The sequence below is a fragment of the Larimichthys crocea genome, chromosome XXI (genome assembly GCF_000972845.2).
Source record: "Larimichthys crocea isolate SSNF chromosome XXI, L_crocea_2.0, whole genome shotgun sequence".
Taxonomy (NCBI): Eukaryota; Metazoa; Chordata; class Actinopteri; family Sciaenidae; genus Larimichthys; species Larimichthys crocea.
In genome coordinates this window covers 1,630,492-1,644,655 of record NC_040031.1, presented here as the reverse complement: position 1 = coordinate 1,644,655, position 14,164 = coordinate 1,630,492, and the positions used below count along the sequence as shown (strand labels likewise).

Sequence of the window (14,164 nt, the reverse complement as noted above, 5' to 3'; positions counted from 1 at the left end):
ACAGTGACTGAAAACAGGAAGTGGATACAAGAGATATGAGAGTCTACAGCCATGGAAACAGCTCTGTGCGGCCGCACACTGGTGTCTTAAGTTAAACGCTGATGATTGTGACAATGGGATTTATTCTTGATAGATAAAGTGTATCTTCTCAAAATTATTTCAACTTTATGGAAACAGTGTAATTGTCCCCCAACCTGACGAAATTTCCTATAAGAGCACATATGTGAGTGTGCATGAAGATGCACTTAATGGTCCTGTTTGGGGTTTTTTGAATATGATCCCTCTCAATAAGATGGAATGGAGTTAGAATGAAGGACCTGTCATAGCACTCCTTCTTACACGGCGAGAGTAGCAGTCTGTTGCTGAAGGAGCTGTTTAAAGCCCCCACAGTGTCATGCAGGGGATGAGAGGAGTTGTTTGTGATGGGTGTCAGCTTTGCTAACATCCTCCTTTCTCCCACTTCTTCTGTGAAGTCGAGGGGGCAGTCCGGGACAGAGCTGTCCTATACACAACCTAATCACAAAGCACAACTGAGGCTGATCAGAAATCTATCTAATAGATTAAACCTCAGGGTGGCACTATGAAGCAAAGTTGGGAGATTCTATACATATACTGTACATGTGAAAACAGTGTGGAGCTGGTAAATGACTGTTATGTAAATGTTCATCATCAACAAATATCACAACCGCATCATCCAAACCAGAACATTAATGTCTGCTTAACCCCACTGAGGGAGATCAGGGTGAAAGGTTAAAGATAATTATGAGGAAATGTGAATGGGGAAAGGATCTGAGAGCCCGTCCGCCCAATTATCACCATGAAAGAGCCGTTTGATAAACAGTTTGAGTCAGCATCCATAATGTATCTGCTCTGACAGAAAACAGAAGCTGCAATCATTTGACAGATCGCGGCCTGGCTGTTGTTGCTGGGAGCATATTTCTAATTGTGTTTCCTCTGACAGTACTGGGTGAAATATGGGGAGGGGGTGTAAAGGGAGGGGGCGAATTCCCTCAGTGAAGAATCAGTTTGAGCAGCGGGGCGTTCAGTCACAGCCGGTGACCTAGAAATGTTGCTGCAATCCCCAACAAAGGAGGAGAACCGGGACAATACAGCTCTTATTCCCCCTGGACGACTGCTTCCATCTGACAGAGCAGATTATACAGGCAGGAGGACGACCGGGCCGAGCCAAGTTGGGCCGGGCTGGACCAGGCTGCCAGAGCACAGAGGGCGATAGCTCCACCAGGAAGAGGCTGTGGGTTCAGTGAGCAATCAGCTGCTAGGGTGTATTTATACAGTACTGTGAGACCTCAGGATGGTAATGCTGCTCAGTCCCCTGTCCTCTCCTGTTAGACCACCAAGAACTCAGTGTGAGGTATCTGGAAAGCTAATGTCTTAATGATGGGGACACACATTACATATATTGAGACAAGGATTATGATGTGAGCCTCACAATTGGTGGGACCAAGTTGGACTGGGTCTGTTCCAGTCTTGGTCAGTTGGTGTTGGCAGTTTCGATAGAGCCGGGCTTTCTTTGCATTAGCTGGCTCAACAAAACCTAAAACTGGTCTGACATTGTCCCGTAATGAAGGAAATGTGGAATCACATTAGTTTTAGTTCTACTAGGCTAATCCATTTTCTTTTCAGTGTTCTATTTGCTGAAGTACCAGCACTGTTAAACGGGCTTGGTAGCAAATCAGGAACAGGCATGAAAGCATAGTTATATAAACAATACGTACATTTTCACCAACTGATTGCATGTAGGTTCCTGTGGCAGTAACCCATTAAAGCAACATTATGTAACTTTTCTACTATAAAATCAATAAATCATTTTGATGCTCCACTGACCTTTAATCATTCCGCACTATTTAGCTCTGTGCTCTGCCGAGTTGCTGTTACCTAACGATAGCTTAGTTTGTTACAGTAGGTGGGCTGCTCGGATCAGCGTGGGAATGTTTGGACCACCAGGAAGAGGAGGTTTTCAGGTGGAATGCTGATGAGGGGTGGAGCTGGTGTCGTGCCAGAACCAGAGCTGTGCAAGTGGGCAATGTAACAGGGACATAATGACAGAGGATTTTCAGGTCCCCCTTGCCCAGAGGTGGGTATAAGTTGTATACCTGTGTATACACACCACTACACCTCAAGCTGCTTGTGCAACACAACAGCGCTACAGTAGATGTTTTCTGCTACGGGATGTTCTGTCAAACCTGCAGGAACCACAAACCAGGAAGAGATCCTAGACATGAAATATTCATAGAACACACAAAAGGCCGGCTGTTTGTCACAGCAGCTCCGTCACTCAGATACTGGATTCTTCTGAAAGACCAGCTGATGCTGACGAGTCCTGAATATGGATGAGAGGACATGAAATGGTGTGTTGTGACCTAAAATCTCACTGTACTCTGGAATTCAGTCATTCACACAACTAAACAACGAGTGTGTGTTTCTGTCCTGAGCTCTGCACATTCCACACACTGCAGAATGTGTTTTATTTTACAATGAACTCTGTATTTACTCATTTGAAATTTCACTTAGTGCTCGTAGGCGGATTTTTTTCTTTTCCTCCACAGAGCCAGGCTAGCTGTTTCCCCCTGTTTCCAGTCTTTATGCTAAGCTAAGCTAAGCAGCTGCTGGCTGTAGCCGTGTGTGTGTACTGGATAACCATGTGCGTGGTATCCATCTTCTCGTCTTACTCTTGGCAAGAAAGAAGTGTATTTCCCAAAGGAAAAAAAGGTGTTTAGATGAACTTCTTCTATAACTTCTTCTATAACTTCTTCTATGAATAATACAGATAACCAAATCACATCGTTCTGTGAAACAAATGAAAATGAAACAATACCCAGTCAATTTAGTGTTCTGATGAGACGCACACTCAGTTGTTGTAGACTCTTACCACTAAATACTTTTCAAACGTCAGTCCCTGTTTCGAGAGTCGACATATTTGACAGCTTTTTAGAAACGGAGCTGTGATGAAATTAGAATCATCTTATCCGCTGTGTTGCAGAAGTCAGTGTGTCTTTCAGATCTTTCCATGTGTGTGAAATGAGAAACAGCAGCAGAGACACAACGATCACAGCCGGCCGCTGCAGGAGGAAAATGTTTCCGACAGCAGAACTGAAAACAAAAGAAAATCCTGCTGCCTGAAGGACAGACGGCCGAGTGTGAAGATACAAACAGAATCACAGTCGGAACAATCAGTGACACACAGAGAGTTTTACAACCCACATGAACACAGCATCATACTCTCTAGTCATATATCTCTGTATTGTAACTGGTTATCATCAGTTTTGCATCAGTCACTGCTTACATTTGGCCAGATTCTGTTTTATCTCAAATGACCTGAAATTAAAATACAGGCAGACAGCAGCCTCCAAATAATGAAATAATTTTGCTGTCTCTTTTAAATGGTTTTGAAAAGCAGTGTGTTACCACAAAACGGGAAGTTTAGTTCCTATTATTTTAGTCTGCCATTTGCAGAAAAGAAGGTGCTATTTTTAAACACCCTGAGAGGAATTTGTTTCTCCAAGACCAAACAGCCCAGAATCCCCACTCGTCAGCCTTTAAGACATGGCCTGTCTGTCCAAACTAGTCCTCTGCTACTTTGGTACGCTGCAGATTTTTTAAATATTCTATCCACAGCAAACTGGTAAGTTTTTACCAGTCAGTAATTGGTATTCCCATTAATATTATTATTACTGTCTTTCTGTCTCCAGCATGTCTGTGGTTCAGTCAACAGTTATCAGTGAGATTGAAGTGTGGACGGACAGAGCTCTGTCTCTCTCTACAGGACAACAAACTGCAGTGCAGCTCAGACTGTTTCTAATAAAGAAATTTTACCAGGGTTTCTACAATTTAAGTCTAAACATTCAGTGTAGTATGTGCTCAAAAAGGCTCCTAAAGTTATAATATTTGATTTACAAAAGTCTGCTGCAGGCGGACGTTCAATCCTTTCTATTTTGTTCCAGTCAGCAACATCAGACCTGCAGGAAACACTGTCAGCACTGTGGTCAGGAAACTCCAGTTCATTATAACAGTGAAAAGTTTACCAAAACTTCCATCCATCCATTATCTGTAACCACTTATCCTCATCGGGGTCACGGTGGGGCTGGAGCCTATCCCAGCTGACTTTAGGTGAGATACGGGGTACACCCTGGACAAGTCACCAGAGAACTGTTGTTCTTTTAATTTAAGTATTACTACAGAAAATTTGGCTTAATGAAGATAATAATAATAAATTAATTTATGATTAATTGTGTAAAATAGGAATAACTGTGTTGTGATAACTGCTATAGCTACAAGAGTTGCCTCATCATCTGTGATGAATGTTCATCCGGCTTTAAAAAGTGGAAGTTGTTGTTTTTTGGATTTCAATTACTTTCAGAGACCCGAAGACACATCACATCAAGACTCATCATCATTTAGACAACATGACGGCTCCCTCTTTCTCTCTGCTCCTTGGTGAGTCAAACAAATCTTTTACACGTATGTGAACAGTAACTAGTCAGTTTCATTGATTACAAGATGACAGAAACAGTAACTAGTGAGTGAACAGTAACTAGTCAGCACTGTGGATTACCAATGTCATGAAACTTAATCAAACAACAGTGTGACACATATGAACCTTTCAAAGAATCACTTTATTTATTAATTTTTTTTTCTTTATTTAACATTTTTTATTATTTATTTAACATTTCCCTGTGTGTTTACCGAAAGCTTCAGAAAGACCATACTTTTCACATATTCCTCTGTTTTTCTTCTGCTGCTTCTTTGCTTCCTGTTTTATGTGGTTCCCTTTTCTCGTATTTTTATGTCACTGTAATTTCTCCAGTTTCAAAATCCAGAACAGTGAAGAAGGCGAAAGGCTGAAAAATCTGGACTGATCTCAGAGACATTGTCCTTTGATCTGCTGTAACCCTGCTCAATTACCTTTTATTAACCCTGTCCTCCTGTTGCAGGCCTGACTGTGCTGCTGTTTGGACTGACTGTTTCTGCAGGTGAGCTGATGACACTCCAATAATAATAAAAATACATTTTGTCCATCTGTCTGTCCACCAGTCTCTCTAAACATCAGTCCAAAGCGTGAGCTGTACTTGAGAAGAGACTCTGTCTCCCTGAGTTGTGTCTACGGTGGATGGACAGTGGATGGGTGAGCGGTGAGGAGGTTGACAGGTGAACAACATTTTGGGTGAACTGATGGTTCCTCCTGCATTGTTTCACAACTACATCCATCAGACAGTGGGGTTTACTGGTGTGAAACCAGTGCTGGACAGTGAAGTGACCCAGTCAACATCAGTGTATCTGGTACAGAAATAACCTGTCTGGTGTCTGTCCCCTTGTTTGTATTCTCCTGATGGATTAACTCTGTATGTGTATGGCTCTGGTCTGTGTTTTCTCATTCAGATCATTCTGTCTTCCTGGAGTACCCCAATCCTGCGATTGCAGGAAATGATGTCACTCTGCGCTGTAAAACCAGAGATAGTTCCACAAATGTAGGGTACTTCTTCAGGAATGGGAGCTTCTTTGGATACTCAGACACAGGAGAGTTTACCATCAATAATGTCCAGCATTCAGATGAAGGTCTCTACTGGTGTTCTACTGGCCTGTTTTCACAATCATCGAAGATATGGCTGAGTGTCAAAGGTCAGAATCATTCACTTTCTGTTTATATTATGGCAGCTGTAATATTACAGTTGTGGTTGAAGATGAATGAATTAACTTGCTGACGTGATGAGCTGATTATTGAATGATGATTGATTTTCTTCAAGTCTTAAAGGGTAACTTTTTAACATGGACCTTGTTTTAAAAGTGTTTAATTTTTTTCTTGTTGTACAAGCATAAATAGTTTGCAGGTCATTTAGACGTTAACAGAGGATTGTCTGCATACTAAGTTAATTATTTAATATACAGACCACACACACTCTAGCCTACATACATATTAAGCAAGTAAAATGTGTAAATGCACATTGCTTTTACTCTCAGTCTTCACAGGGTTGTTGTTTTCATCATCCCAAAACACAGGAGGGCCTTTTGTCACCTCCTGTGAAACGTCAGTATCACACACATCACACAGTACAGTACAGCAGTTTATCAAATGCACTCACACACTCCTATGAAAAATGGAAATTTGTCCCCCAAATTATTTTTGTAATAAGCAGTCATCAGATGCATCCAAAAGCTAAAAGAAAGCTGATGTTCTCTCCTTAATATTCAGTCTTAAACTGACGGCAAAACAGCACCGGATGGTCACTGAACTCCTCCTGCTTCATGTTGGTGTTCATCAACCAGGAGTTGTTTTTTTTCTCCCTTTAATGTCTTTCTGAAGATTTTGTTGGTCATGATCATAAATTAATTGCTTGGCCACCACATTTTAAAGCAGTTTGCAAATAACGTCTGGTACCAAACCAAGTCAGGGATTGTCCACAGTCTTTTTAATACCAAGTTCCTTCTTTGTAATTTCAAACTAAAAGTACTGAACTCCTGTAAAGGTTTCTGGTTTCTTCTCTAGATCCAGACCCTTCCTCACTGCTGTTAGTCAGACTGCTCTGCCATCTAGTGGTCGTGTCTCTGTACTTCACATCCACCATCCTGATGGTGTCTATCTACTGCGGCAAGAGGAAAGGTAAAACACATGTTCACTTCAGTGCACCCTAATGACCAAATGTATGTTGGTCCTCTGCTATGAAATGAGATCAGCTGAAGATGAAATCTGTATGAAAAGAATGAAATGGGTGAAAACTAAAAAAAGAAGAGTGAACTTTAGAATAATTATGGTTCACAATGCAAAGTCACAGTATAGCTTATTCATTTAAAATCAGTTTAGATTTGTAGTTTTTATTTTTCCTCATGAAGTCAAGCTTTCTTACCATAGTGCACCACCTCAGCTGCATTTTAACCTTAACTAACTAAACTAAACTTTGGATGTAGGGAGGTTGTTTCTGTCTGTTTGCCAGCTATCATTCATGTCTGTCATGTTCAGGAGCAACATTTGTAGTAAAAGTGAGTGGACCCGCAAAGAAATGGTGAAATAACCCAACTCCATGCATGCTTCTTAACTCTGCCCACAGGAAACAACACAGCCATCACCATGGAGACAGACTCCCGTGTTGAAGGAGGACAAGGACAGGCTGTAAACTATGACTATGTCACCACTGTGTATGATTTCTGAACTCAAGAGGCTGTATATTATGGAGAGGCTGTATGTATATGTATTGTGTGTTGAATGATTTTATTTATTTTTTATTTTTTTTTGTCAGACACTTTAGCCATATGAGCTACTGTCTGCTTCATTTCACTCTGCTACTATCATTCTGATGTTTAGCAGGCATACTGCATCTACCTTGGTGTAGGGTCAGCTCTGGAACAAGCTATAGTAAATGATTCTTGGGCTGAGATTGCTTTGTCAAAAAAGCTTAATCTAGTTTAAGAAATGTAAATGTGTTTAATGTAAATTTGTATAGTTATACTTAGAAGTTATTATTGGGTTTTTTTATTATTATTTGACAATGAGAGCTGAAGATAGAGACAGGAAAGGGGGGAGAGAGGGGAGGCAACATGCAGCAAAGGGCCACACACTGGAATCATACATGGGCCACTGAACTAAAGGATTTAGCCTTTAGTTCATGGGGCTCGCACTCTACCAGGTCAGCTACTGGGGCACCCTGAGGCACCGCCTGATTCTGTGCAGTTATTCTTGCCTGCTCGGTCAAAATATTATTATAGTTTATATTGTGATCATGTGCATATTCTGAAAGAAAGTTGTGTGAATGCAGCCGAGATATTTGACTAAAAAAGCTTTATTGGTAAAAACAGTCACAAATGACTAATAAAAGACTCTGAAATAACTGAAAGCTGAAATAACAGCGGAATTGTCCTTTAACCACCTGCAACCACATGTTCTCTATGAGAGGCATCAGGTTTGTGCTATTTCATTCATATTTACATCACAACATACATCCAACAGAGTAGTATTATGACCAGCAGTAGGGGGCCGGGCCTGTCAGCACTTCGATTCCTTGTGGTGACCATCGCCGGTTGGATGATGTTGAAGTCGAGGACCGATCTGCACGGCTTCTCACTGTAGCACATGCAGTCAAAGTTGCGGTCGAACCAGTTGATGTCATCCTGCGAGAGGTCACCACTAACTGTCAGGGGGCCGCCGCGGCGCTGCCGTTGGATTCGGTAACGCAGGGGGTTGAGGTGGAGGAAGACATTGTCATTCCAGTGCTTCCTCACGCAGCGACCTTGACCCTGGCAAAGTGCCCTGCTGCAGAGATGTGTTGCCTTGGAGACATTTAGGATGTATGGGTTCATGATCTGCTCCAGGTGGCGTCGAGCATCAAAGCAGGAATCCTACAAGGGTTTGAGATAATAAATCAGTTAGAGGTTAGTAAGTTAATTTTCAAACAGAATAATACATTTAAAGAAAAAAACTTCACTTCCTACCTCTGTGTCGGTGACATTCATGTCTCCCCAGGAAATGACGCCGGCAGCACCAAGAGCAGCAGCTTCTCCGATGGTGTTCACCAGATCAAACTGCAAGATCACACAGACAATCGGAGAAAAGTCAGAAATGGCATTGCACTCAGTCTACAACACTAAAATCAATCACAAAATCACCGTCACACAAAAATCAATCTTAAAGGGATAGTTCATGTGATATGAAGTGGGATTGCATGAGGTATTCAGAAGGTAAAACACATACAGCATTTTAGCCATGTAAAAAAAGTCTAAGTGTATGCTGTATTTAGACAGCCACGTTTCTATCCGTGTTTGCTCTATTCAAAGCCACCAGACTTCACTTCACTGACAAAAACAGTAGTTATACTTTGCAGAAAACAGGAGACGCTGGTCCACTGCTGCTTTAATTGGTCAGTTTGTTGGTATTATTGTGTGACTTCTGTTTTTTGAAATGTTAGTTGCTGTGGTTCAAGGCAGACCAACAACTCCCCAAGGTAATATTACAGCTTTCAAAATATAAAACAGCTTTAGTTTCCTGTTGGAAAGGGCTGTCTGACAGCCAAGTAAAGTGGCTAAAATAAGTTTTGTTGCTGCCCCATGCGTCCGTGCTTGTCCTCCTCGCTGCTTCTCCAAACTGGCGTTGTGCCGACCACTGTCTACTGTAGTTAACACACTGACTATGAAGAAGTATCTCATATAACCACACTTTAAATAACCCAAACTCTTTAGGGTCATTACAGTGTTTGTTTAGCTAACAGAAACTACAGCACTAAGTACAGTACTATTGCTATGGTTTAATATACTTCAAGCTCTTATGACACCTGCCAACCAATCATAAATTAGTATAAAACATGCACTGTATCTAAAAGTGAAAAAAATGCGATGTGTGTGTCTGACCTCTGACATGTAGTCGTCGATGCTGTCCTTGTACACAGGGCGGATGTAGGCATAGATGGGTATGGAGTAGGAGCTGTTGGGGAGTGTCGACACTCTCATGGCCTCCTGGATTCGATGCCGCACGAATAGCCGGGCCTGCTCTGAGTCTCTGAGCACCAGCTCCAGGTAGATGGATGGAAAAAGTGCTGTGGACTCTTTCCAGAGCCACAGCAGTTTATCATTCCTGTCTTTCTCAATGGTGGGACACTCTCCAGTGAAGTCCTCCATGTCCTGATTGTAGTCATAGTTGTAGCAGTCAGGGTACAAGTAGTAACCCCAGAGTCTATTTGGCCTCAACCTCTTCCCAATAAGGATGGATCGGAGAAAGTACTTTTTGGCTGCACGTTCAAACAGGATTCTTGCCCGGTCCTCTGCCTCATCTTCAGACAACGACGCATTCTTAGTCTGGACTATATCAATGGAAATCTGTCGATAGATGTCTTTGCTGCCCCAGTTTCGGACCCACTGTGGCCTCCACTCCTCAAAGTCAAGCACAGCAAGGCCTGGCTGGGCTGTAGGGATGTAGTACTTGATGTCAACCTCCGCCTGCTCGTGGTGGTCCTTCAGGTCTATCAGCTGTGGCAGGCCCTCATCATACATCTCCCCGGTGTCTTCATCCACATAGGGAAAGATCCCAAAGCGGTCTGTGTAGAATATGGAGATGCTCTGGTTGGTTGCTGTCTTCAGTGTGCTACTGACAAAATGGAAGTAGGAGAGGTCGAGTGGCATGCCAAAGCGGATGTCACACAGCTCAGTCGGGGCGTTCCACATGAACAAGAAGGGATCGCTGTGACTAAAGGGAGGGTCTGTTCTCGGTAAGGCCTGGGCAGAGCACAGCAGGGCCAACATGGCGATGAAGATCGAGAAGAAATGCTGTTTTTGTTGGTTCATGTTGAAGCAGTAATCTGAGGAAATAGAAACATTTGTAAAAAATAATTAGGTTGAGGTCAGAATGAGTTCTTGTAGCTTTTCTTAGAAATAAGTGAACATCTTGTAGATGTTCTTATCAAAACAGACAAAATCAAACAATGACAAACAAATTTTCAACAGCTGATAAGTATTAAACACTAGATTTCAGCATTAGCTTTCAGGCTAGCAATGTAGAGAAGACGATTACCTCACACCTGTTACGCAGCTTACCTGGTTTAACAATGAGAAGTTTAAAAGTAATCTGTTGAAGACCACGTGCAGTGTCTTAGCAAAGAAGTAAAGCAGCAGGCTTATTTATGTTTTTACAAAAGTAACTTTAAATGTGGCATTCTGACTCTTAACCCTTCCGTGAGAAATTAGAAATGATTCACCTCATGTGTGGGAGATCTGAAGATCAGAAAGACTGAACATTTGAGTCATAACATTTTATCTAATCTGTTCAACAGCTGATCAAATCGCATGTGAGCCCATATTGGCCCAAACAGTACATTTGTTTCTGACTATATAAATGAAAAATAAAAGTTTTAAGAATAAACATTCTAAGTGGGTGCAGGTTGATTTCTTGTAGAATGTGAAGAGCTGACAGGAAGTGGACCCAGATGTTACCTAGCAACAAAACAGCATTGAAATGTCAAATTGAAGAGATTTACATATATCATCCATTTTGTGTTTGTCATCTGATCATAATTGAAAATATCAGACAGCTTTCTAACAGACTTTACAACTTTACATTGATTGCATCTATATATGTGAAGTGAACTTTTTAGGCTCTCTGTGCATGTGTGTTTTAAATTGAGTCTAATGTTGTAGGCCCAAAAAACAAAGTTCAGAAAAAGAAAGTAAAAATCAGGTTTAGTGATTATGAGAAACGCAAATAAAATTAATGACATGGCATCATCATAGTGTGATACAAACAAATATTTCACCATAGAAACAGCTATTGTAACATTTAGTTAGGTAAGTAAGCAAGCAATGGCAGTATTTCAGTTTCCTAATGCTAGAAAAGCTAGAAAATTCTTCTTTTTTTCACACTCACACACTTGCCTTTTATGAATACAATAGTATTTACTGATGTATTCAGTTATAGTTTTTAACTTTTACATTTCATTTTGCCAAGCAGGCCTTTCAAGATTCTTGCATCAACCTAATATTTATAGCATGACACATTTACAGTAGTTAACCACCATATATTTCTTATTTTCCAGCTAAGCAGATTAGAGGGACTCTCAGTTCATGTGAAAACATGGAGTTGGAAAGTTTTTAATATGATACCAGTGCTACAGTGCCATATGTCCTGTCAACAGGGAAGATTGATATGTTTTTAATAACCTGAAGACGGGCTGACTCAGTAATTATTGAGGTATGAAAAACTCAGCAGTTTCAGTTAGTATCTCTATTGCGCTCAGTTCATTGCAACAACAAACCAAGCTGTTGAAAGTTTGAGGCGTTAGCAGCACTTTATCATCTCTTGTTGACTAAGACTGTGAACCTCTTAAGCAAGGCACTTTACCTCCAGCTGTTCTAGAAGAGATCCTGTGTGGCAAAAAGCAGACAACTCCAGACTAAAGATTAGAGACTAAAGATTCAGGGAAAAAATATGCCTGACACTGAACATTACCATAGGAATGTAATTCATAAACCACACAGAACTGGTTACACAGCTGATATCTGACATGTCATAGCAGGAAACTCACAGGTGCATTCCACACGGGGAGGTCCTGCTGTTGCGCATGCTGCTTCACTGTCACTGTTATTGGGACATTGTGGGTTTATCAGAGCGATTATTACTGGAAACAGCTATATCTGCTGGAAACACTGACACTCAATCGAACATTAAATGTGCCACAAAACCAAAACTAGGAACCAGAAATGACTAAGAAGCTGCGGAGAATTCTCTGTGGGTGTGAGACATTTCATGTTACGGATGCCTGGAGAGTCACATTTGCTTTCTTGTGAACAGTTAGATGAGAAAATTGATCTATACACAAAATATGACACTACTGCTAGCAGCCAGCAAACACAACACAATCTGCCACTACTGCACTAGTTAACGTGTTGTATCTTGTTTGTGTGATCCATACAAAAACAATGTGTTGAGGACTCAGGGTGCTGGTAAGAGGATTTGTTAACTTTGCACAGAGTCAGACTAGCTGTTTCCAGTCTTTATTTTGTGCTAAGATAACCACCTCCTAGCTGTAGATTCATATTTATTGTACAGACATGAGACATATATATATATATTGACCTTCATATCAAACTCTCAGCAAGAAATCAAACATGTATTTCCTAAAATGTCAAATATTTTGATATGAATATGATTTGTTTTATTTTTGTCATTTATTGTATTTTACTTCTAGTTTATTTTCATATTCATTATTTACATTGATATTTGCACAAAAAGGCCCTTTGTCAGCCTAAGTGACTTTACTGAGTGATCATATGTATGCCTGCCCTAATGCTAGTTTGGTAGCAAGCATGGCATACTACAGTGATCCTGAAGGTTAAAACACATTTCTTAAAACACAATGCCACCTTGTAAAGGGAAAGGTAATGAAAGGTCAGGCAAAAACAAAAGGAGCAAACTGACACCAGACACTACAGAGACATGTACTAATTATAGTTAGCTGTCCTCAGCCTATAGTCATATCTGCACTTTTGAGCATTTCAGGTTAATCTGTTCAGCTGTAGTTCTGTGTGATTTATTGTGTTAACACAGCGCACACTGTTAAAAGCATGGACTGAGTTTTACACACTCTGCACAGTCTGACAGAGGTCACAGGATATGATGTACGACTACAGTATTTTTTGTCTCGAGGCAGCTTACAGTCTGACAGTTTTATGATTTCTGTAATAGTCACTAAAGTCAATAAATAAAATTACACTAGGTTAAAACTAGTGATAATGTCACAGCTGCTCGTTAACTCGACCCTAGTGATGTTCAAATCAAACTCTCAGAAACAACAATAAACCTTTGAACCCAAATGTGACATTTAAATGAGACGTCAAGCACCAACCTGCACCCAGTATCCAACTTCCTGCTGTCCAAATCGCACACTCTGTGAGTCGTGAAACTATTATCTGTTAGTCATAAACACTAACCTTCCTCTCTTCTTGGAGTCTAAATAGCTCCTCTTTAAATTAGCAGGAGCTTCAATTACAGGCAGAGCACTTGTGGAAACCTGTCATGGCAGAATGATTTACAGGCCTGAGCAGTTCTGTTTTTATTGGGATGCCCTAATGTGTTCCAGGTTGAGGGCAAGCCCCCTCCCTCCTGCCTGGAGGAAGATATTCAAAAAAGCTCCGGGATGAACACAATGTGTGGACACACAAAGCTGCTCATATCCAAAGCATCTGTCCGGACACGCAAAGAATGCAAGGAGAGTTTGAGCTTGGTCAGCTGTGCGGAAATATACTGAGCTGAAGGAAATCTACCAGGTTTTGTCATCAGAGTGATGAATCACATGAAGAAGAAGTGGTTGGTTGGTTAGTTGATTGCATCACAGATAGTAATCAAATTGCTCAGTTTTATATGCACCAAAGGTCTTACAAAGGTCTTACATTTGCTAGTGAGTGACCATGGTTTGAAAGTTGCCTTAACCTTTTAGCCCAAATTATCCCTTAAATTAACATGAGGTCTGTATCTGGAGACGTTATCTCATTTACACTTGGTATAATTTTCTGATTTGTGGCTGCAGTATGATTTTGACATTTATGACATTTTGATTCATAAATTAATTATGAAAGGCTGACTGACTTTTCAACAAACATGGTGCATTCCAGGCCTTTGACCTTTAAACTTGCTGGGCCATATTTTTTCTTAAGAATGTGGTCATGCTGTATAGGT

The 14,164-nt window shown here is 40.9% G+C and overlaps 1 protein-coding gene across 5 annotated transcripts; it reads right to left on the bottom strand.

Annotated features, from left to right (window-relative positions):
- Nucleotides 1-7,480: 7,480 nt before the first annotated feature.
- On the bottom strand, nucleotides 7,481-13,586 carry LOC104927981 (hyaluronidase-5). 5 transcript variants are annotated; one of them, XM_019267579.2, is made up of 4 exons: nucleotides 13,420-13,586; nucleotides 9,352-10,295; nucleotides 8,440-8,529; nucleotides 7,481-8,346 (listed from the first exon to the last, which is right to left on the bottom strand). In XM_019267579.2, exons 2-4 carry the CDS (start codon nucleotides 10,279-10,281, stop codon nucleotides 7,933-7,935), a joined length of 1,434 nt encoding a protein of 477 aa, XP_019123124.2. In that variant the 5' UTR covers nucleotides 10,282-10,295; nucleotides 13,420-13,586; the 3' UTR covers nucleotides 7,481-7,932. The 5 variants fall into 5 exon arrangements, with proteins under 5 accessions (XP_019123124.2, XP_010740487.3, XP_019123125.2 ...); XM_010742185.3 differs by having other exon boundaries at nucleotides 13,335-13,585; XM_019267580.2 differs by lacking the exon at nucleotides 13,420-13,586 and adding an exon at nucleotides 11,831-11,852.
- Between the last annotated feature and the right edge of the window lie 578 nt (nucleotides 13,587-14,164).

Excerpts from the sequence above, each read along its gene's own strand:
- LOC104927981 (XM_019267579.2), bottom strand. The coding sequence starts at position 10,281 with ATGAACCAACAAAAACAGCATTTCTTCTCGATCTTCATCGCCATGTTG. Across the intron at positions 8,530-9,351 it reads TCGACGACTACATGTCAGAG|TTTGATCTGGTGAACACCAT; the intron begins GTCAGACACACA and ends GTGATCTTGCAG. Across the intron at positions 8,347-8,439 it reads TGAATGTCACCGACACAGAG|GATTCCTGCTTTGATGCTCG; the intron begins GTAGGAAGTGAA and ends AAACCCTTGTAG.